Source organism: Copidosoma floridanum, unplaced genomic scaffold (assembly GCF_036245765.1).
Source record: "Copidosoma floridanum isolate Cflo_tuat_1 unplaced genomic scaffold, Cflo_Japanese_pri ptg000006l, whole genome shotgun sequence".
In the NCBI taxonomy this organism is placed as follows: domain Eukaryota; kingdom Metazoa; phylum Arthropoda; class Insecta; order Hymenoptera; family Encyrtidae; genus Copidosoma; species Copidosoma floridanum.
In genome coordinates, this window is record NW_028321883.1 from 17,417,937 (window position 1) to 17,439,469 (window position 21,533).

A 21,533-nucleotide genomic window follows, 5' to 3' on the forward strand; every position below is an offset into this window, starting at 1 on the left:
GACGTTGAGGTTGAGTGAGCTTTTGTTGGTTAGTGCGTTGGTACGTAGGGGAGCGACTCATGGTTGCGTGGGAGACTGTTGCAGCGAGTTTCTTTGGCGACGGTAGGTGTGGCAGTTGAGCAGTGGATGGTACATACATACCGAGAAAAGGTAGATGGGGAAACTTTGTGGACGAGGGCTGGTGAGAGAGTGGTCTCTTTTGTTGTCAGATTTTACAGGAAATGCGTTTTTGTGTTTAAATCGACGGTTCTCTAAAGCATCTGAAAATAACAGGATATTATTTTTCAAATAAATTAACGAACGTATATTATTCGGAGGTCTAGTTTCTAATGATCAATCATAAAAAAAAATTCAATACTTTTTTTTTAAGTTGAAAAATAATTAGTAAGCAGCATACACATTCTTCTCTCTTTTTCAATGAAAAAATGTTATGAATTTTCGTAAATACAGATTTTAATGGCATATTATTATCGCTACAAAGTTTTTTCCCCCATTTTTTGCACAATTTTCTTAGACAATACGAGCCTACATCTACTGTTTCTCACATGAGCCTACGGTAAAAGACTTCTAACTGCATGGTTCCATGTATGTAAAAATAGTTTGTTACTCAATGTTAAAAAATTTACCTGATTTTTCCACACTGTAAATAATAATCTTATTTTATATTTTGGCTGTACTCTCTGTGCAAAGTAGAAAAAAATAAGTATTTAGATTGGAAATCTGTAACAATGCCATACATTGTATTCGACTGCATTATTACCTTGCTAGGTCCTCTTAAGAGTTAGATTTCCGATCGGGATGATTTTGGATTTTAAATACTCTTACCAAGATATTGAACTAGTTGTTACAAGCTATATTTTTGAATGTTTTTAAGAAACATTTGATTGTAACATAGAATGATATAGTTGATCATCTTTCTATAAATTTTACTAGAAAATTGTGAAAATGTCTTTGTCATAAATGTAATAGTCTCCAATAAACACTATAAAATTTTACACTCATATTTGTACGGGATGGAATGGAATGCGGTTAAATTGTATTTTTTATTTTAAGTTTATCAATTCATAACAACGTTTCGCTGGAATAGTGAGCCAATTTCATCAGGGATAAATTAAACTAAAACAAAAAGAAACAATAAACTTACTGCATAAAACAGGTAATTTTTTACAGAAAACTGATAATTTTTATCTCAAGAGTACAAAATTTATTTCGTGTGAACGTCTCTCATTCATCAACGCTGTACAAATTTTAATTGTTTAACTGTTGCTATGATAACAGTATGGTCCACTTATACAGGTACCAATCAAAATAAACACGTTTGATGATAATTCAAATAAAGGTATCTATTTTTTAAATTACAGTCAATGAAATGTTACATTGTAAAATCATCCAAACAGTGGAATATCACCGCTTGGGACGAAAGAAGGCCCTATTTTGGATTTCCTGTGAGAAAGGTCCCATTTTGGATTTTTCCTAAAAAGGCACTATTTCAGAGTTGAGAAAGGGCCTATTTTAGCCCAATGAAAACGATAAAAATTGTGTTTGTGTTCAATTACCAATCAATACCTCTCTATTCAACTATGACGATTTTTTCCATTTAGAAATCTCTCAACAAATTTTTTATTTTTTGTCTATTTTGCTTCCTTTTCAAGATACGGCGTATTTTCAAATATTTTTATAAAGTCATAATAACGAACCATTGAATAAAAAATAGTTTTGAAAACGTCAGGCTGACAGCTCAATTGATGTTTAAAAAAAATATTGGTATCCCAAAAGGGCACGTGACCCCCGTGGTACATATAGTCAATTGGGGGAAAATTAAGACAGGCTTTATGGGGAGTATCTGTATTTATTTTTTTTACTGAACTTTCAACGATTGAAATGAAATAAAAGCCTTTGAATAAAATTACAATCGTTGAAAGTGCAGTAAAAAAAAAATAAATACAGATTTTCCCCATAAGGCTTGTTTTATTTTTCCCCAACTGGATGTATACATCGTGGGGGTCACAAGATCCTTCAGGATCACAATGCATTATTCTACTTAGTTAGTGTAGTGCAATTAAGTAGCTAGCGTAGAACATTATTTATTACAAACGAAAATGCAAAAAGTTTTAGGAATTGAAAAAAAATACCCAAGTTAGAAATATTAGTTTTCGTCACACGGGCACGAGAAACCCCTTGTGATTGATCTGGTTGGGATGCACATCAGCGGTGAACTCCAATTTTTTTACCGTGGGTACAGTAAGCGTCCAAATGTTTAAAAACTCCAAAGGTAGAAAAAAATATTGGAAAATAAGTACTGATTTTAAACTTTTGCCTAAGTCAAATGAAAGCACTTCAGTGTTTACTATCGAGCTTCGCCCAGATGCGTAAGTGCCCCCTCCTCTCATTACTTCGAGAGCGAGTCGGCCTCCGAAATTCTCCGTTATTTTCCTTTTTCTTTCTTCTCCTATGCCCTTTTGTCTTCCAGGGGAGTGGTCCTCACGGACCTGTCCCATGCGGGGAGGTTAGTTTTTAATCGGTAGGCACACCGGGTGAATCCGACACTACCACCGGATCAGCTGGGGTGTCTATGAAAATTTTCCCCTCCCCGCTCCATCAAACAAAAAAAAAAAAAAAAAAAAAAAAAGTGTTTACTAAACCCGAACACAAACGGGAACAATAATATCGTTATGCATCGAAAGTTGATAACATATAATTTAGTGTACAGCTAAAATCTGGAGGTATTTTATATCTTTTCCGGAAATATTGTACATTGGAAATAATTATATTCCAAAGTTCAAACGAGTTGGACGTTTTTCCTAAAACTCATACCGGTACAACAAATGTGAAAACAAAGTAGAATTTCTAAGCTTTGGTTCAACTTGCGTGAAAAAATTGTGAGCTGTCATAATTTTGAATGCTTTTTGACTAAGTAGTAGTTATGTTCTAAAATAGTAAAAACATTACTCTTGAGCACATGAAAAATACGAATTCTAGTTAAACTTTTACTTTCTCGAATAATTTAATTATTGATGAATGATATTTTGAGGTGGTCCCCTTTAATCTGATTTAACAATTTTATAAAATGAAAAGAATTATTCCTTGAGATCCCATGAGTTGGACTGAATTTGTGTTCAAATTTGTAGTTCATTTAAAGAAAAGAAAACTAAAGTTAAACATAAAGAAACAGAAATATGAACAAAAACGTGAACAAGCCCCTCCTCGCTTCATGGTATGTCTTATCGGTGTTTTCCATCGACTGCATGTAGCGAGAAGCCTTTCCACCAAATTTCTTAACAATTTTCTACCGTTTCACATAAAATGTGAAATTTGCTACACGTACTCTTGAGATGTGAAGAAATAATGGAAGCATCAAAAATTTTGACTACACGAAAAAAATTTTCAAACTTTGGACAAAGGTTATAGGAAACCAGAGCACCCGAAAAATACCCTCAAATTTTTTGGTAATATTTTACCTTTATAATTTAAGGTGGATCCAGCGCCTAGTGCCGTATCAAAATGGGGAGACTAAAAATTAATCATTATTTTCTTTAAAATATGGTATAAAATTATCGTAGAGACTGTTGTAAGCCATATTCTACATTTTATCTGTTACTTTAGTGAGTAAATATAGAAAAACAAAGAAGTTTTATGCTGCCCTAATTGATGAACTGTTACGGTACGCTCGTAAGTTTAAGAATGTGGCAACATTGCTCAGCTCGATGTGCACGTGGAAGACTATCACAGGTTGTCGTCACACCGTGTTATTTTAAATGGGGTGACGTCACGCTGTGATAGTCTTCCACGCGCACGTTGAAGAAAATTTTGTGTCCCTTTATCTACCTTAGTAATTTCCTGTTTTACAATATAAAGAATCCTATAAACGTGTTGAAATTTTGGCTCAGCTAATCAGCAAATCAGCTATAGAGTTTTAAACTTAGCCATGATTGGCTGAGCCATAGTCCCACGTGTTCGTAGGTTTTTTTATTTTATGGAACAAAAAGCTGTTCGGGTAAGGGAAATGTTTGGATTGTCTAATCAAAACCTTTTCAAACAATTGCTTGTGTTATAATATATTTCCTCGCCTTGAGCTTAGTTATTCACGTCTTTATCCTCTACATGTACTTAAAAATGGCGCTTACGAGCCTTGAACATCGCTTAGCTACGCCTCTTTGTCTAATCTCAGTACATGTTACATTACATTTTAAATGAAAATTATTGTCGTCTCAGGATATATATACGTGCTGCTTTGTGAAATAGCCTCTTTTCAGCTAGAGCTTTCTGCTCGACTGTTAGGAGTTAAGGCATTTGGAGAAAACTTATCTTCAAGATTGTTGATGATACTTTGAAAATAGTTAAGAGCATTGATTTGCCTTCATTTAACTCGAGTAACACGTTAAAAGTACATGCCACAATAAGCTTTTTAATCAGTCAAGGTAAGATAACTTTTTAAATATTAATAGCATGAAAAATTAAACAAGATATGCTTTTTCCATATATTTAACCATTTTTTACAGCTTGTTCTTTACTACTCATACAAACATACGATTTTTTACTTTTAAGGTGTTGGTTTCTGGGAAAATGTTGACCTTAGCCCTATTGTTCTTTACTTTTTTCTCCTATATGCTGTCTAATCTGATCTTAGTGTAATCTAATCAGTCCGCCCTTATTGAGTCTTACTTGCAAAGTTACAAAAAAAAAAAAAAAAAAAATACATGAAAGAAAGAGACGATGCCTATAAATAATTAATAAATCTGTTTTTTTTTTTTTTGTGAACTTATGACTCGTAATTTTTATGAAAATTTTACAGAATGTAATATCAAGGTCACTGATATCAAAAGTAAATTTATTTCAAAAAGTCTTAAAAACTGTTGATTATTTAGAAGGAATTATTAGAGCCTTATTCGGTTGGAAGTAAAATTTTTGTTGTGATTTTTTCGAAACATTTATCAGCTATGCACGTGAGCACTGAAATACGGAAAATATTTTATTAGATGTATGATAATACCACACGTATATTCTTACCAAATATTTCGGGTAGTGCAGAAATGTTTTTTCCTTACTAAGAAATAGTTACATAACCGGTTGTGACAATACAAAGATTTCCACATCGTTTCTTTGTTATCTATATTTTTCTTATTCAAAACGTGAGACAATGTTTTTTTTTTTTCTTACGAAAATGTGAAACTAAGTTCTTTTTAAACTGTTATGATATCGTACGTGACAACATGGTCAAAACATCTGTTTTAAATATTTTCGCTTTTTTATGAGATTTTTTCATACTTTTGAGTCTCTTTTAAAAAACACGTTTTCTAATTGTGAATAATGTATCCTAGTTTTTTCCTCATATGAATAATTCATAAACAATTTTTCATTTGACTGAGGAATATACAGTAAAGGAAATACTTTGTTATTTTGAAAAAGAATGACTACAGTATATCTGTAAGGCTTAGTAGCAGATTTCAGGAGAAGAAAATTAGAAAGATTTCCAATTGTAATTTAAATTTGCTTAGCAGTAGGCACACATCCTATATCTAAATTTTAAATAGTTACTCATAGAAAATTGACTATCGCAAATAAACGATCGGTGCAGTTGACTGTAAAACTTTGCTGTTACTTCTGAAAAAACAAATATTCATATGGCGTCTTTTTGTTCAAGTCTCTCGTCTTAATAAGGATCATCCCAGCTATGCTTCTCGGTATATTCCTCGTACTAGTCTTTGGGGCTGTGGCGCTCGTGCTGTTTCGTTCCTACGCTAGATACAAGCTAAACTACTGGAACCGGCGAGGTATCGAGCAATTGCCAAACGCTGACCTAGTGTTTGGCCACATCAAGGATGGCGTGCTCTTCCGCACTGCCCCAGGATGGCACATGGGTGTACTCCACAACTCCACCATCAATAAGGATGCACCTTTTGTTGGCTTCTACATCTTCCACAAGCCATGCCTGCTACTTCGTGATCCCAACATCATTAAGGATGTCATGATTCGAAGATTCGATAACTTCACAGATCGCCATTATGCAGGTACCCAGCAGATGGACAGCTTGGGTATGACCAATCTATTCGGTCTCAAGAATCCAACCTGGAAATACCTGAGATCTAAGATCACTCCCACACTCAGTGGCAACAAACTAAGGCAAATGCTGCCTCTGTTGATGCAGACAGCCAAGACTATGATGAACTATCTAAAGGAGCAAACCAATCAGTCGAACGAACAGGCAGTGATTGATGCCCAGGAATTAAGTTACAAGTACACCACTGATGCCACTGCCAATATCGCTCTTGGTATCACAGTTGACTCGTTCCATGATCCTAATGAGTACACCAAATTCGGTAACGATTGTTCTTCTATTTCTTACACTTGTAAAGGCTTAGGGTTGATTTTAAGTTTGATGTTAAGAAACAACTAAACACATAATTTTATTAAATGTAACTGAAAATAAACCCTTATAGTGATTATTATCAATGTAGAAAAATCTGAACTTCAAACTGATCTCAAATTTAACAAATATGAAACAAAATTTTTTATTTTCAAGCCCCTAATCCTCATTAAGAACCTAGTGTTATTAAAAATAATATCACATTCTAAAGGTTCATAACTCATATTGATCCTGTGATCTATATTAATTTAATTTAGAGCTGAGGATATAAGAATTGTATTTTTTAATTACTTCTAGGTCGTAGTTACTTCTATTTACGTAAAGAAACTATTATTTGAGGAAAAATGTAAAGCATATAATTCCTAATATACTTGCATGGATTATAATTGTATTGTGTATAATTTTGGATTGGAATTTTACTCCAAAGATGTTGAGTTTGTTTTGAGTTGAAAAAAGGATTTTTTGGAATGAATTATACCTAGAAAATATTTGTACTAATATAAGGACATGAATACAGAGTGGCAAACCAAGACTGTTGTATAGAAACTTTTGTATAGAACCTAACATAATCTTTTTCTGAAAATTGGTCCAAGCAACGTTGGTTTACCATCCACTTTTTAATTTATTGCTACAACGTAAAATAAGATTTTGAATGAACTTAAACCTTTTAAGTAGTCTGAATTACTAACATTATTTTCCTTTTTTTAGAATATGACTTCTTTCACGGATTTAAACGAATGGTTGCTTTGGTCAACCTATTTTTCATGCCAGAAATAGCTACGATAATCGGACCTCGTCTTTTGTTGAGTAAATCCTTAGTAAGGACAATACTGCGGAAAAGTCTTAAAAATCGCGAAGAAACTGATAATAAAAGAGGTGACTTTATCGATATACTCATTGAACTGAAGAACGGCGAACAAAATCCTATTTACAGTGAGTAATTTATTTTACATAATTTTTTTTTAAATACAACAATTATTAAACATTGTATAATTAATAATTATTGTCCTGTATGGAATGTGTAATTAGATGTATAACCAATGAAATTTTTACAATTCCAGAAATTGAGGGTGACAATTTAGTAAATCTAACAGGTACTTACATTTCTGGCTTCGAATCAAGCTCTAATTCCGTCTCTTTTACACTTATGGAGCTGGCAGAAAATCCTGAGTATCAAGACAAGGCACGTGAGGACATAGAACGTGCAATCAAGGAGCATGGTTTGACCTACAGTGGGTTTAACGACATGAAATACTTAGATCAGTGTATATACGAATCTGCTAGACTGCACCCGCCTGTACCAACTGTTGATCGCCTAACCAAAGAAGACTACGAGGTTAGCCATTTATTTATGATTAGTTTTCAAAAAATATCAGGTGCCAATATAAAAATCAATTTATCTCTATGCTATCAATACAATGTTGCATGAGCAACAATCAAAATTGGGAAAAAAAAGTTTTGGGGCAATACTATGTTGATTTTTGGTTAGACTTGACCTGAGCTCAAAATACATTGATTGAAGGGATCACTTGAATAACGAAAAATACACAATTTGCTTGAGAGAAAATTTTAAGTTATAACAATTTTTTATTTCTCACTTTACGAATTACTAGTTCAAAGACAAAAAAATGAGAGATAAGTTAATTTTAGTCAAAGTAATAATTTTATCATGGTTTTATCTATCAACTTGCAAAGTTAAAAAAAAAGAAAGAAGGGCAGATAATGAATGCTTGGTCACAATGACGAGATAAAAGTAATGCGTTCTTCCGTTTTATTTTACTTGTTTGCTAGTCCACCTGAAATCTAACGCAAGCAATGATAAGCTATTGTAGATTTTAAAGAATTTAATTTCTAACAGCTCATTTGTTTCAGATTCCTGGTACTGGTGTTACTATAAAAAAAGGAACTCCGATTTTCGTCTCACTCTATGGCATGCATTTGGATCCACGATTCTTTGAGCAACCGGAGATTTACGATCCAAGCAGATTCGCTGGTGGCCAAACAGTATCTGATGCTTTCCTTCCATTTGGATTAGGTCCCAGAATGTGCCCTGGTGCGTATGAACTTATGCAAGTTAAATAGAATTTAGTTTTAAAAGAGCATATAATTAAAATGTTGAAATTTTATACGTCCGTACATGGTACAGAGAGAAAGAGAGAGAGAGAGAGAGAGAAAGATATAGAGGACTTTGGATCGGAAAAAAATACATTTTGCGATTGATTCAAAAGTTAATAGAACGTGATATCAATTTAACTTATTTTATAGTTCCTTCAACATAAACGGCTTTTTAAAACTATATGCAATTATGTAACGTATCGTTTAAAATTCATCCAGATTTTTTTCTCAAGCGTTTTTGACAAGAAAAGTATTATATTAAAAAAAACAATATCTAACTGTACTCAAGTAATCGATTTTGATCATTAATTTTGTATTCATTACTAATTTTGAATTAATATTTTTAGTAGAAACTTATGTACTTAGTACTTATAATTTTAAGCTTACTTACTCAGTACAATTTCGATCATCAAAACTTCTGAGAGGCTTGTTTTATTGGTAGTAGTATCAATTTTTTTTAAACTTTTGGGGCACTCGCTCCTCAGCCATGATTGACTTGTGATTCGAGATATTTCTTTATACCTTCGACATTGAACCATCACCAATCATACTTAGTTTTTTCTCCTATAACAGCTGATAAATGTACACTAAAAAATTTTAATCATGTGTACATGCTAATGAGTTTAACCAATGGAATTAGAAGTTTATTTTGGACTTATAAATCTATAATAAATATTTGTAAGACGTCTGGGGTTTGGAGAGGTAACTCAGGTAATATGTTGAAATCTTATTTATTTATTGGAACATCGTCGTAATTTTTTTTTTTTTTTTTTACTAATAAAAAATGCAGTTTTTATCCTCTTTGTTAGTTTTTCTTTAGCTCGACAGGCTTCTTTATTACACAAAGGCGTAAAATAACTAATGACTATTGCAACTTATGAGCCAAGATAAATATCCAGAAGTATATACAACACAAAAGCTAATGTATACTTACCAATGTACATAAAAGCTAGTACTTGTTGATACTTACAATAATATTTTCAGCTGACTTTGTTTTACAACAATTAATACTTTCGGTTGTTACTTTACACGTGTTACAACGTTTACTTAAGAAAATAACAGACATGCGATGGAAATGTCTCAAGGTCAACTATATATGAATCAGTAAGAACAAGATTATAAAAGCATATTGGAGTTTTAAACTGATTAATGAAATATGTTTCAACTAATCTTCATAAACATATTTATGAAGAATTCTTCGGCATCAAGTTTTTCTCCTTCTTACGATGTATTCGATTTTAAGCTTAAATGCATCTTGAAGATCTATTTAGTCATATCTTACGGATAATTTTGGAAAAAAGCAACATTTTCACCCAGACAATTCGGGGTATTTTAAAGATATTTTTTTAAATCTCATATTCAGGGTAAAAAAACTTGATGACGCAAAGCTCTTCAAAAAAATCTCTTAAGACAGCTTTAAACATATTTGATTGATCGACTTAAAATTAAAATAGGCTTTTGTAACGTTATTATCATTCATTTATCCGAAATTAATATTGAAACATAACAAATCTTTTATTTGAATATTATTTAATAAACCAAACTGACAAATATTCTTTTGAGTATCAAGTTCTAGCTTTTACGTACATTGGACAGTACAAACAAACTTTTATAATTTATATACCACTGGGAGTTTACCTCATATTGTAAATGACGATGTATATTAATTACATTTTTCTTTCGTGTTATACAAAAGTCTGTCAAAGTGAATAAAAAATAGAACAAGGATGGGTACTTTTGTTAATAAAACAAGCATCTTAAAAGCATTTGTGATGAAAATCATACCAAGTTAAATTTGAATTCTAAGTACCAACCATACAAGCTTCTTATAAAAAATTAGTAAAAAAAAACAGTAATAACCACAAAATGAGATACAAAGTTAATGAAGGTACTTAATCAGTTATAGTTTTTCATCAGATCATTATCATACTTTAATAATAAATTAAAATTTTGTTTATTTTTTTTGGGTTCAGATAACTATACTACAAACGTAACTCACGAAAAAGAAAATTTTTCTTCTATGAATTACACTTTGAAAAATAATGTATTAAACTGTATTTTGAAAAAGTAAATCATTTAAAAAATATAATGTTTGATTTCTATAAGTAATATATAAATATATATATATGCCCTGACCTAAAGGTATCCTTTCAATCTCAGAAGAAGAAAATAGAGGAAAAAAAGTGTAGTGGTATATTATTAAGTAAATCGGTAAAATCCTAGAAATGGATACATATGGAAAACCAGTTATAATAATACATTAAATAAAATTACGTTTGATTATAGTTACTCACAATGACTATGAATCTCATACACTAATTATTATTCTGTTGTTGCAGGTAAACAGCTAGGCATGCTTCACGCTAAAGTAGTTTTGGCCATGATTTTACGAGAGTACAGTGTTACGCAGAACCCAGGAAGTGAATTGGTCTTGGATTCTAGATTCATGTTTACAGCTGCAGCAGAGTCAATAAGTCTTCGATTCAATAAAATTACTAAATAGTGTAGTTCATGTTATATATGATTAGTTGACATTAGCTAAAAACGTAGCCGAAGTAGACGTTATGGCGTTTTTTTACAGCAACATTTTCCGGACATGTGTATGTACGAGTTTCATTTCAGTAATTTTGGAACTAATTTTGACTTATTGATACTTCAAACATTTCTGTTCTTCCGTAGAACATGGATAGTAAAATTTTATTTTGTATTGTCTGTTTGAATAAATAAATTGTATGGTGCTTGATTCTTAAGTAACTAATTGAGACCTAAGTGAGTATACAAACGATGTCGTTACAAGGAAACTCATTAATTTTTTTCTAATTCGAGCTTGCCCGAAGTGTTAAATAAAGTAAGGCTGAAGGGAGGAATCAATAGTAAAGAAGTGGACTAGTTTTATTCTTTATCGATAGCTAGAATCTTCTGCATCCACTGACTCAACTGTATCCATATACTTATCTCTATTATTAGGGTTTGAAATAAAACATGCTACGTAACAAATTTTTGAGTATGGTTATGTATTTTGCTGTACCTATCAGATCAGTAACCAATTGTATTTAAAGTATTAGTTATAAAAAAATCACTGATGGTTAGATTTTTACGTCATCACAAACTATGCATGGAGTCTTAAGACTCGCTCTCATAATATACGGGGGAAGGCGATGCAAAGCTGGTAAAAGTTTAGGAAGCAGAGTCCCTGATCAAAAAAAATTAAGTGATTGAACAGAAAAATTTTTATTTTTTATTTGATTGTCATCAAAAAGAAAACCATAAAAAAATAAGCTTACTTTGGAATTTTATAATTATTTTTAAATACTAGTCACACAAAATAAATGAATTAAAAATTAATTGTTACGTTTCACACAATCGTTTTATTTTGAATAACCAAAACTATTGAGTTTCACTTTTATACGTTTGCAAACTTATTTTCTAGCTCTATGGCTATAATAATTTCAATAATATGCATTAAAAACATTTTTGACCAAAAAAATGTATTAAATAAAAAAAAAAAAAAAAAACCCAATTCAATTTAAATTTAATGAGAATTTGTAAGGTCGATAAAATTTAATATAAATAATTTTAATAATAATGAGTTCAGTGGTGGAAAAATATTTAGCTTAGTCAATTCAAGTATCTAGTTTCCGTGTGATATTCACAAAAATGTCCATAAGAAATAAACGATAATCTGTTACAGCGTGTTTGATAAAAGGGTAATCGGATGTCATAAATTAATACACCTGAATGCTAAACCTTTTAATAAATTATTTAATTAATAAATTTTTTTCGGAGAATTTCTAGTTTTTGAGTAGAAGCATTCATGAGTCTCCTGGGAACATTGTCATTCAAAAAAATAGAACTAAAATTTATTGTTTTGACACACTTACACTGCATTAAAAAAAATACTTTTAAATCGTTTATTTACCTTAGTATTGATCCGTAAGTCCAAGAGTAAATATCGTGAATAACAGTGATGATATTGTTAAAACATTTTAAATTACTCTTACCTGTAAGTTAGTACATGTTGTCGTACCCCTGTGCTACACTGGCCACAAGTTGAGGGCACCACTTGTTATTCTCACAGCGAATACATCTTTCCTCATTACTTGCCACGCAACGCACAAGTATATTAGTACTTTGTATTGTGAGCCAGTGATAGTACGTATTATTTTGTTCCCATCCTATCGCTATCTTCTAGATATCCTTTCTTATCGCTGTCTTCTGTAGATTAATCAACCGACAGGTGTAAAATATTTAACTAAATATTTAGTTTTAATAAAACGAAAGTGGTAGTCTGTGTGTGTATATTTTTTTATTTACGAAGGAAAAGGAAGAATTTTAACGTAAAGAAGTTAAAGCGGAGTAATATCAATTCAAGTGTTTTTCTTCACGATTTTCAGTAGAAATGCATAAATCTGCTTGTTTCATTAGTTTCTCTAAGTAATGTACAACTTTATTATTCATTTGCCACCAGAAAATATGATTTGCGTAGAAAATAAGAAATTAGCAAAACACCCTTCAAACGTGCAGTTTTTCAAAATCGTTACACGTCTAAAGCGTGTTGTAGTAACACGTTTGAAGCGTGTGAAAAAGACATACTTCATATGTAAAAATAACATAAAAATATCTGTATTTATTTTGTACTACGTGTATTTTCATACCCTAGTACAAATCAAATCGTTATTAAATAATTATAAATATATTTTAGCCTAATTACCTAAAATTTGTAGAGGTGATGATTAATAATATTGTGGGTTTGATATATTTATAATTTACGTGTATTAAAGGATTATTAAAGACATTTCCTTTATATCAAAAATATATTGATCTTAAACATAATACTAATACTAAGAAACAGCTGTCTGCAAAACGTTTACAAAATTTTTATAAATTTCTGACCAATGCGTGTCGACAATATCTCAAAAAATCAGCAAAAACTCAAAATCACTGGTCTAACGATATATAATACGAGATAAATAATGACTGGTACATCATTGTTCGATGAGCCCACCAGAGAGTCACTTATTATTAAAACTGTGAACTAGATTTGTAATTTTTTTGACGCTCAGCTTCGAAACGTCTACTATCCCCCTCTTGAATCACGAATACCGCAACTTCGTGTTTCAACTCGAGAAGTTGACAGTCTCTGCTCGATCATCATAAGTTTAATACAATGAGTGGTACTTATCAGTTGGCTTTTGATTTTCATCTTTTGATTTTTATTTTTTATCTTTGATTTTTATCTTACGCATACATATGTAAATATTTCTGTATATATATTTTAACGCATTGTGTAGAGTACTGAAAAAACGTGGGTACCAAGCAAGATTTTGCTTTCGGGAGCATCAGTATCAATTGAATTTTAATATACACAGCACATCAAAATACATACTTAAATTAATTATCAGATGAAAAGTAAATTTTTTTTTTTAGTGGAGTGAATAATTAAAGACATATTTAAATCTGTGGGTTCAGTAAATATCATCAGACGAAAAGTAAAAGTTTATTTTGATAGAGTGAATAATTAGAACCATATTCAAATCAGTAAGCACAGTGAAAATAAATTCTACATATTGTGTGAAAATGTTAGTGTTATTCGTACATTCTTCAATGTTCAACAACTTTCTGTAGCTCTAGTATAAATAGACAGGCACTCTTTTCTCTTTAGTGTGATGAGTCCCTTACGGTAATTCCCGATAAATAACTTAAACCAATTTATTAATAAGTGTACATACAATACGACATCACTCTTTCATAAAAAAAATATTGTACTTCGCCAACAATCAAAACACATACATGTGCATACATGCCCTGATGATTTCATTGCGCTTCTCAGAGACAAATTCTTTCTTTCCTCCAGTCCTCCACCTGGTATACACTGTCTTACATAAACAAGGCCACACTATGTCTGGTAACGTAAATCTCGAAAGACTCTTGCAACCAAATTATTATAGAACATAGGCAGTGCCAGCTTTTTATCGAAAATATTTTTGGTTTTATTGCACTCACTTGCGTGTACTACTTTACATTTGAACAGTGTAATACAAACTCACTGTACACAAAAAATCAAGCAAAAGCTGAGCCAACAACTATACTAATGGAATTTATTATTTCCGTACCTACGAGGCCACAGTTGGTACTTTAGTCCCACTAATCGATATACTACACTGAATGCCCTGATCTCACGTTTGCCACCCCTGGCTAGGCAAAAAAACAACTATTATTCAGGGATTAGATTAGTGACTAGACAGTGAAAAGTTGCTCTTGACTAAACAATAACTGAACTTTTTTGTCTTTGATATACTGATAACATCTTCCTGACATATTTTTGTTCAAGCTTCTACCTAAATAAAAATAATGACAGTCACGTTCCTCGGCCTGTGTCTTGTACTTCTCATCGTGGGGTTGTTACTACTGATATTTCGTTTTTACGCAAGATACAAGCTAAACTACTGGAACCGGCAAGGTGTCGAGCAATTGCCAAACGCTGACCTAGTGTTTGGCCACGTCAAGGATGGCGTGCTCTTCCGCACTGCCCCAGGATGGCACATGGGTGTACTCCACAACTCCACCATCAATAAGGATGCACCTTTTGTTGGCTTCTACATCTTCCACAAGCCATGTCTGCTACTTCGTGATCCCAAGATTATTAAAAATATTATGACAAGTAGTTTTGAAAACTTCTCAGACCGGCATTTTGGAGGTAGTCAACAGAAGGACAGTATGGGCATGACCAATCTATTCGGTCTTAAGAATCCAGCCTGGAAGTATCTGAGATCTAAATTGACCCCAACACTCAATGGCAGCAGATTAAAGCAAATGCTGCCTCTGTTGATACAAAATGCTGAAACAATGATGAAATATTTGGAGGAGCAAAGTAAGAATTTAAATAAACATATGATGATTGATGCACAGAAACTGTGTTACTATTACACCACCGATGCTACTGCCAACGTGGCTCTTGGTATATCCATGGACTCTTTCAAAAATCCTAACGAGATTACGGAATTTGGTAATATTTTATTGATTTCCCGTACGTTGACTACTAACAGTCATAACATTGTGTTTCAAAATTTAAAAGACCATTAATTTGTAGCAATTTTGAAAAATCTGATAAAAGTACATCGTCATATACAACATATAAAATATATGTTGTATTAATCATTGTGAAAAAAAAGCATTTTTTATTTTAAATTTTAATGTTATACATTTGAATACTACAAAACTTTAACAGATGTATTGTATTATACTTGTTTTTTGCTCAAATTGAAATTTTGTAAACATTACCTTCTTATAACGTACTGTTTCTCAGTATGATCCTGAGACACATACATATTATACGTATGTCTGTATTTATTAAATTAACGATAAATTTTAATAAATAAATTACCTGTCAGTAGTAGTTGATAAATACGCTTTTTACGTCTGAATGTTAACACAGAATTTTTAAGATGCCCTTCATTGGTGTAATGAGAATAAACAAAAAAAATCAATCATTTTTATATTTACAATGAATATTGAAAAAATCTTTGACAAATTTGGTTCTGTATCTAAAACTATACCTTTATTTTTACATAGAAATATCATAAAATTTTTTGTACCATACCCATCTCTTACGAATTCACTTCCAATATCAATACTCGCGCAGTTTAATCTTTTCATTACTTCCCTAACTATGTAACATAACACTTAATTTCTAATTTTAGGCAATGTCTTGTTCTATGGATTAAAAAGAAAGATTGCTGTATTAAATTTGCTTTACGTACCAGAATTGTTAACTTTCATCGGATTTTGCGTTCTGTCAAGCAGATCATTAATAAGGAAATATTTATGGAATAGTATCAAAAATCGTGCAGAAACTAGCAATACAAGAGGCGACTTTATTGACGCAGTTATCGATCTAAAAAACGGCAAACAAGATCCTATATACAGTGAGTAGCAAAAAATTCCAATGGTTTATTTATCAGGAAGCATGTTGGAAAATTCAACGATGATAAAATTCTCTCAAAACCTATGAACAACTAATAAATTTGTAAATGCATATTTTTTAAATATTTCCGTAATTTTTTCGGTAAGCAAGATAATACTTGAAATTTAACAATCATGTTATCAAACATTTCCCTGTTATTGAAGGTCCCAGCTATAAACACAGAAATAATTGTAAATATTACGTACGTGCACAAAATATTATATTTTTCTAAATTTTTTTAACACCATCGATCTACTGGTACTCAAAAATATATCCATTGGTCGAAATCAAATTCAATTATAAATTCAAAAAACTGTTATTGTTTAATAAATATTCATTGTATTGAGTAAATAATAAATTGGTCTTCACTTTAAATCCAACCAAAAAATTAGAGACATTTTTAAAGTAACATTTCTTTATCGAGAAACCAGCAATGTAAATTTAAAACAAAAGAATTATCCAATTGTTGTGTAAGACATTCAAAAAGAAACTCTTTCTCTCAATTGAGTGAAATAATAAAAAATTTTTGGTACCCGTATTAAATAATATCAAACACACTTCAATGCATAATATATGCGTTGTACGCAGAGATGGACAATATTTGACAGAGTTGAAATACTCTGAAATACTTCATTTCCGCTTTAATTTAAGTTATCCAAATCTTTAATAACTTTATTTCAATTAAATATCTGAACTAAATACTGTATTTATCTTTACGTTTAAAATAGTTTAAATCAACTACTTAAAGAAATATTTCATTTGAAATAAAGTGTTCCAATCATTAAAAGTTGTTCAAAAGAATAGTTATTATTTTTATTTAAAAAAAAGAATTTAAACTATTTTGTTTTAAATAAAAATATCCAATACGTTTGTATTTTAAATGTATTTATAATTAAATACGATGAATATTAAATACAATATTTGAATGGAAAGTAGTTCAAGTACTTTATCTCTAATAAATTGTACAAAATGCATTTTATTTGAAATACATTATTTCAGGTTCAAATGTATTTGATAAAGTATTTGAAATAGTTTGTTTCAATACAATTATATTTTACTTCATTATTTCAAATGCCATGATAAAATACAATTGTATTTTAAAATATACTTAAATACTGTATTTCAAATACGAATGTATAAAATCATGACGAAGAGTACACAAAAACTACACACGGCACATACATAGAATATATATCTTGTAACAGCTGATTTTACTTTAAAACATTATATATTCCGTTTAGATATGACCATAGAATGAGACAAAAAGTGTAAATTTGAATTTAATGGTAACGCACTTTGTCGTGAAAAATTATGTTTTCAATTTAAACACGTTGAAAAATTATACTTGTATTTGACTCATTTATTTCCATTACTTTATAATATACAAATGTATTTAGTCAAGTATTTAATATAAAATATTTGAAATACAATGAATTAATTAAGTACTTCACATGAAAAATTTTAAATACAATTATATCTGATATGAGTTATTTAAAATACATTTTTATTTGATCAAAAAACTTAAAATACTTTCATCAAATACGTTTGTAGTTTAAATACATTATTTAAAATTTGTTGATCAAATATGATTGTATTTCAAGTTTTTTTTATAATTAAAACATTTTATTTGAAATGTTTTGTTTAAAATAAAGTATGTAGATTTTTCAAATTTTGCTAAATGCATTTGAAATATCTCAATTAAAACACCATCAGTATTTGTTAAAATATTCAAATACTGTAATTTAAATTTTAAGTTATTGTTACTTTTGTTTTTTTTTTTAAATTTATTTAATTCATAAAATATTGATCTTTTTCCATATAAAATAGTTTTTTTTTTTTTTTTTTTTTTTCAAATAATAAGTACGGCTTTGGCCAAGTCTGGTTGTACGACACTTTTATCTTAGTAACTTTTATCTTTATAAATCCCAAATCCAAGAAAAATGATATTTTTATAATTACAGACATGAAAGGTGACAATTTGGTGAATCTAATAGGTACTTTTTACGCTGGCTTCGAAACAGGTTCTAACTGCGTCTCTTTTACACTTATGGAGCTGGCATCTCACCCTGAATATCAAGATAAGGCACGTGAGGACATAGAACGTGCAATCAAGGAGCATGGTTTGACCTACAGTGGGTTTAACGACATGAAATACTTAGATCAGTGTGTGTACGAAACTATAAGAATATATCCACCTGTGCCAACTGTTGATCGCCGAACCAAAGAAGACTATAAGGTTAGAGCTCCTTTTGTATAATAAATATTTAAAAAATGTGTTGGGAATCCATAATAATTAAACATAAGACAGAAGTTCAAAACAAAATGTTTTACATGCAATAGAAATGATAATGCCAACAATTATAGCATCATGAAGTAATAAAAAAAAAATCTATCCTTTAATGACAAAATAATTTCTATTCCTTGTAACATGCATTTATATTTACACTTTTATTTTTACTTCAAACATTTGTTATCTCATAAAATCACACAGCCCTATTTGAGTGGTTCAAAATTTAGATACTCCCTACATCTTCTTCGAATCGAAATTTCTCTTGAAGTCAGGGAATATCGTATGTCTTTTTGTATTCAAGAGAAAAGTCTTAGAATAAGTGAAAAAAGTGTATATGTATATAGTATTTCTATAAGAGTGCGTAATCCACCATTACAATGGATACAGTGAGTGAGATGCTTTTGCAAATCCATTTCCAAACGCTCTTTATATTTGCAGATTCCTGGTACTGGTGTCACTATAAAAAAAGGAACTCCGATTTTCGTCTCACTCTATGGCATGCATTTGGATCCACGATTCTTTGAGCAACCGGAGGTTTACGATCCAAGCAGATTCGCTGGTGGCCAAACAGTATCTGATGCTTTCCTTCCATTTGGATTAGGTCCCAGAATGTGCCCTGGTGCGTATGAACTTATATGTGATTGGTTTTAAATGAGCATGATTGGTCGATGTCAAATGTCAGCTGCACGAGAAATAACATACTTATCTGTATCGAATTGGAGCTGAGTGATTATCTTTTTTTTAAATCAGCTTCAAATGGGGTCTTGGCAGTTATCTGTGTCGAATTGGGGCTGATTCACTATGGTTGTTTCTAACTTACTGTCAAATTCGACTTGTCCAATATTTTTCTGTCACACTTTATCGACGCTTCAGATTGGCAAATTTATTTTTATATTAACATGTTTCAAAAAAATTTCAAATTGTCATTGTTAATGATAAATTTCAGCGTCACAAATAAAAACTTAACGCTGCACTTTGTTGCACAAGTAACTAACATTAAACTCAATTGTAGTAAAATAAATATTGTGGAACAAACGGTACATGTCTGTTTGGAGTCTGGGTAACTTGATGACTGAGCAATAAATGCTCATCGATTGTAGGAAAGTCATGATGTAGTTATAGATATATTATTATAGGTCATTGGCCGAGTGAATACTTCACAGCTTATCAAGTGTTTACTCTTTCGAGTTACGATCCAAAGGGTATATATAGGCAAGCAAATTAATATTAATATTAATAAAATAAACGTAATGTACAACCTGCATTTTTTCCAAGATAACTTTCCAAGTCAGTGTATAAGCATGTGGTCATATAGTTGGATGACATTTGATTCTGTTTGGAATAAAATTTTCACTCAGTTTTAAGATGTTTCGAATGTCTTTTTGTTGTAAAGTAGCTTATTACTAGGGTAATATTTTTTAGTATAAATTAGGATGGAAAAGCTGTAGACGAGTGATGACTGTGATGGTTGATTTGAACGGTTTTTTTGTTATTTAAAGACCTTCTATAGGTAATAGATTTAATATTGAAGGATCGAAAAACAAACTCAAGGACATTGCAACTGAATCATTATAAAACTATAATTGAATTTTGGTAATGCTTCATTGCGAGAGAGTTGATAAACTGATATTTATATTTTATCAGGTTTCTGCAAACCTACCGTGTAACCTTATAATTATATATATGTAACCAAACTAGAGATCTCTGCGATGATTTTAACCGCAGGGGTGGAATGCCATTAAAGTAAGAGTAGTACAGGATTTCTAAAATTTTAAATAATCAAGTAACTGTGCTGTATAAATATTTTAAAAACTTATCACTTAATTAAAAATCAATTTAAAAAATACTGCACTACTCCAACTTAAATTTTTATGATATTGAAACCAACCAGTTGTCAATGCTTATAGATGTATACATAAAATAAATTTATAATACAAAATTAAGTTTTACCATACAAAAAGTTACCATTAATTATATTCATAAGGTATTTTTGAAATATTATTCAATGATTATAATTTTTTCTTGCAGGTGTGAAGCTAGGCATGCTTTACTCCAAAGTAATTTTGGCAATGATTTTACGAGAATACATCGTCACACAGAATCCAGGACAAAAAGTAGTCTTAGATTCTCGATCTACACTGACAGTGGCAGCAGGATCAATAACTCTGCAATTCAAAAAAATTGATTAAGACTACTTGATTCAATCTACTCAAGTGCTGTAGATTAAACACAAATTGTACCAGAAGAGGATAATATTTCCGTTAAATAGAACTTTGTTTTTAATTTAATGTCAATATCTAAAGAAACTTGATCAAGTGTCTTCCCCGTGCAGGCACACTCCAAAGTCACATAAATACTATGTAATAATGTATTCAAAATAATTTCTTTCAACTTGGATAAAATTTTGACGTATAACACATAATGATAAATAAATTATCATAAAAAAATGCTTTTGATATAATTATCTGCTAGATGGTTGGAATCTGAACTAAAAAAATTTACACATACTTACATATTTTTTGTCATTTTCAAATTTACACGTTTGATTTTGTCATGTATTGTGTTTTGCCACAAAAACATATTTGCGTTGTTATTTGTTAGTAAAAAATTATTTGTAAACTCATGCAACTGTGCTTCTATATTTTTAGTGTAGAGATTGTGAAGAAATAGCCTCTTGTTTTATGTAAAAATAAATTAGAAAAAAGCCATTCATTAAATAAATATTTGAGAGAAAGATTGAAACAAAGGATCGTCCTCGTTGTCTATGATAGGCTTAGTACAACGTGCCGCAGATGGCCGTG

At 30.8% G+C, this 21,533-nt stretch overlaps 2 protein-coding genes across 2 annotated transcripts; both read left to right on the forward strand.

Moving 5' to 3' along the window:
• Positions 1-4,241: 4,241 nt before the first annotated feature.
• Positions 4,242-11,961, forward strand: LOC106639992 (cytochrome P450 6k1-like). Its single transcript, XM_089598524.1, has 6 exons — positions 4,242-4,418; positions 5,642-6,317; positions 7,073-7,297; positions 7,426-7,700; positions 8,237-8,417; positions 10,819-11,961. The coding sequence occupies exons 2-6, from the start codon at positions 5,672-5,674 to the stop codon at positions 10,980-10,982; spliced, it is 1,491 nt and encodes a 496-aa protein (XP_089454650.1). The 5' UTR covers positions 4,242-4,418; positions 5,642-5,671; the 3' UTR covers positions 10,983-11,961.
• Positions 11,962-14,816: 2,855 nt separating this feature from the next.
• Positions 14,817-21,051, forward strand: LOC106640461 (cytochrome P450 6k1-like). Its single transcript, XM_023389243.2, has 5 exons — positions 14,817-15,485; positions 16,180-16,404; positions 18,404-18,678; positions 19,171-19,351; positions 20,761-21,051. The coding sequence occupies exons 1-5, from the start codon at positions 14,831-14,833 to the stop codon at positions 20,919-20,921; spliced, it is 1,497 nt and encodes a 498-aa protein (XP_023245011.2). The 5' UTR covers positions 14,817-14,830; the 3' UTR covers positions 20,922-21,051.
• The last annotated feature ends 482 nt before the right edge of the window (positions 21,052-21,533 follow it).

Coding starts and splice junctions, on each gene's coding strand:
- LOC106639992 (XM_089598524.1), top strand. CDS start 5,672: ATGCTTCTCGGTATATTCCTCGTACTAGTCTTTGGGGCTGTGGCGCTC. Junction 7,298..7,425: donor CGAACAAAATCCTATTTACA/GTGAGTAATTTA, acceptor TTACAATTCCAG/AAATTGAGGGTGACAATTTA. Junction 8,418..10,818: donor AGGTCCCAGAATGTGCCCTG/GTGCGTATGAAC, acceptor CTGTTGTTGCAG/GTAAACAGCTAGGCATGCTT.
- LOC106640461 (XM_023389243.2), top strand. CDS start 14,831: ATGACAGTCACGTTCCTCGGCCTGTGTCTTGTACTTCTCATCGTGGGG. Junction 15,486..16,179: donor TAACGAGATTACGGAATTTG/GTAATATTTTAT, acceptor TTCTAATTTTAG/GCAATGTCTTGTTCTATGGA. Junction 16,405..18,403: donor CAAACAAGATCCTATATACA/GTGAGTAGCAAA, acceptor TTATAATTACAG/ACATGAAAGGTGACAATTTG.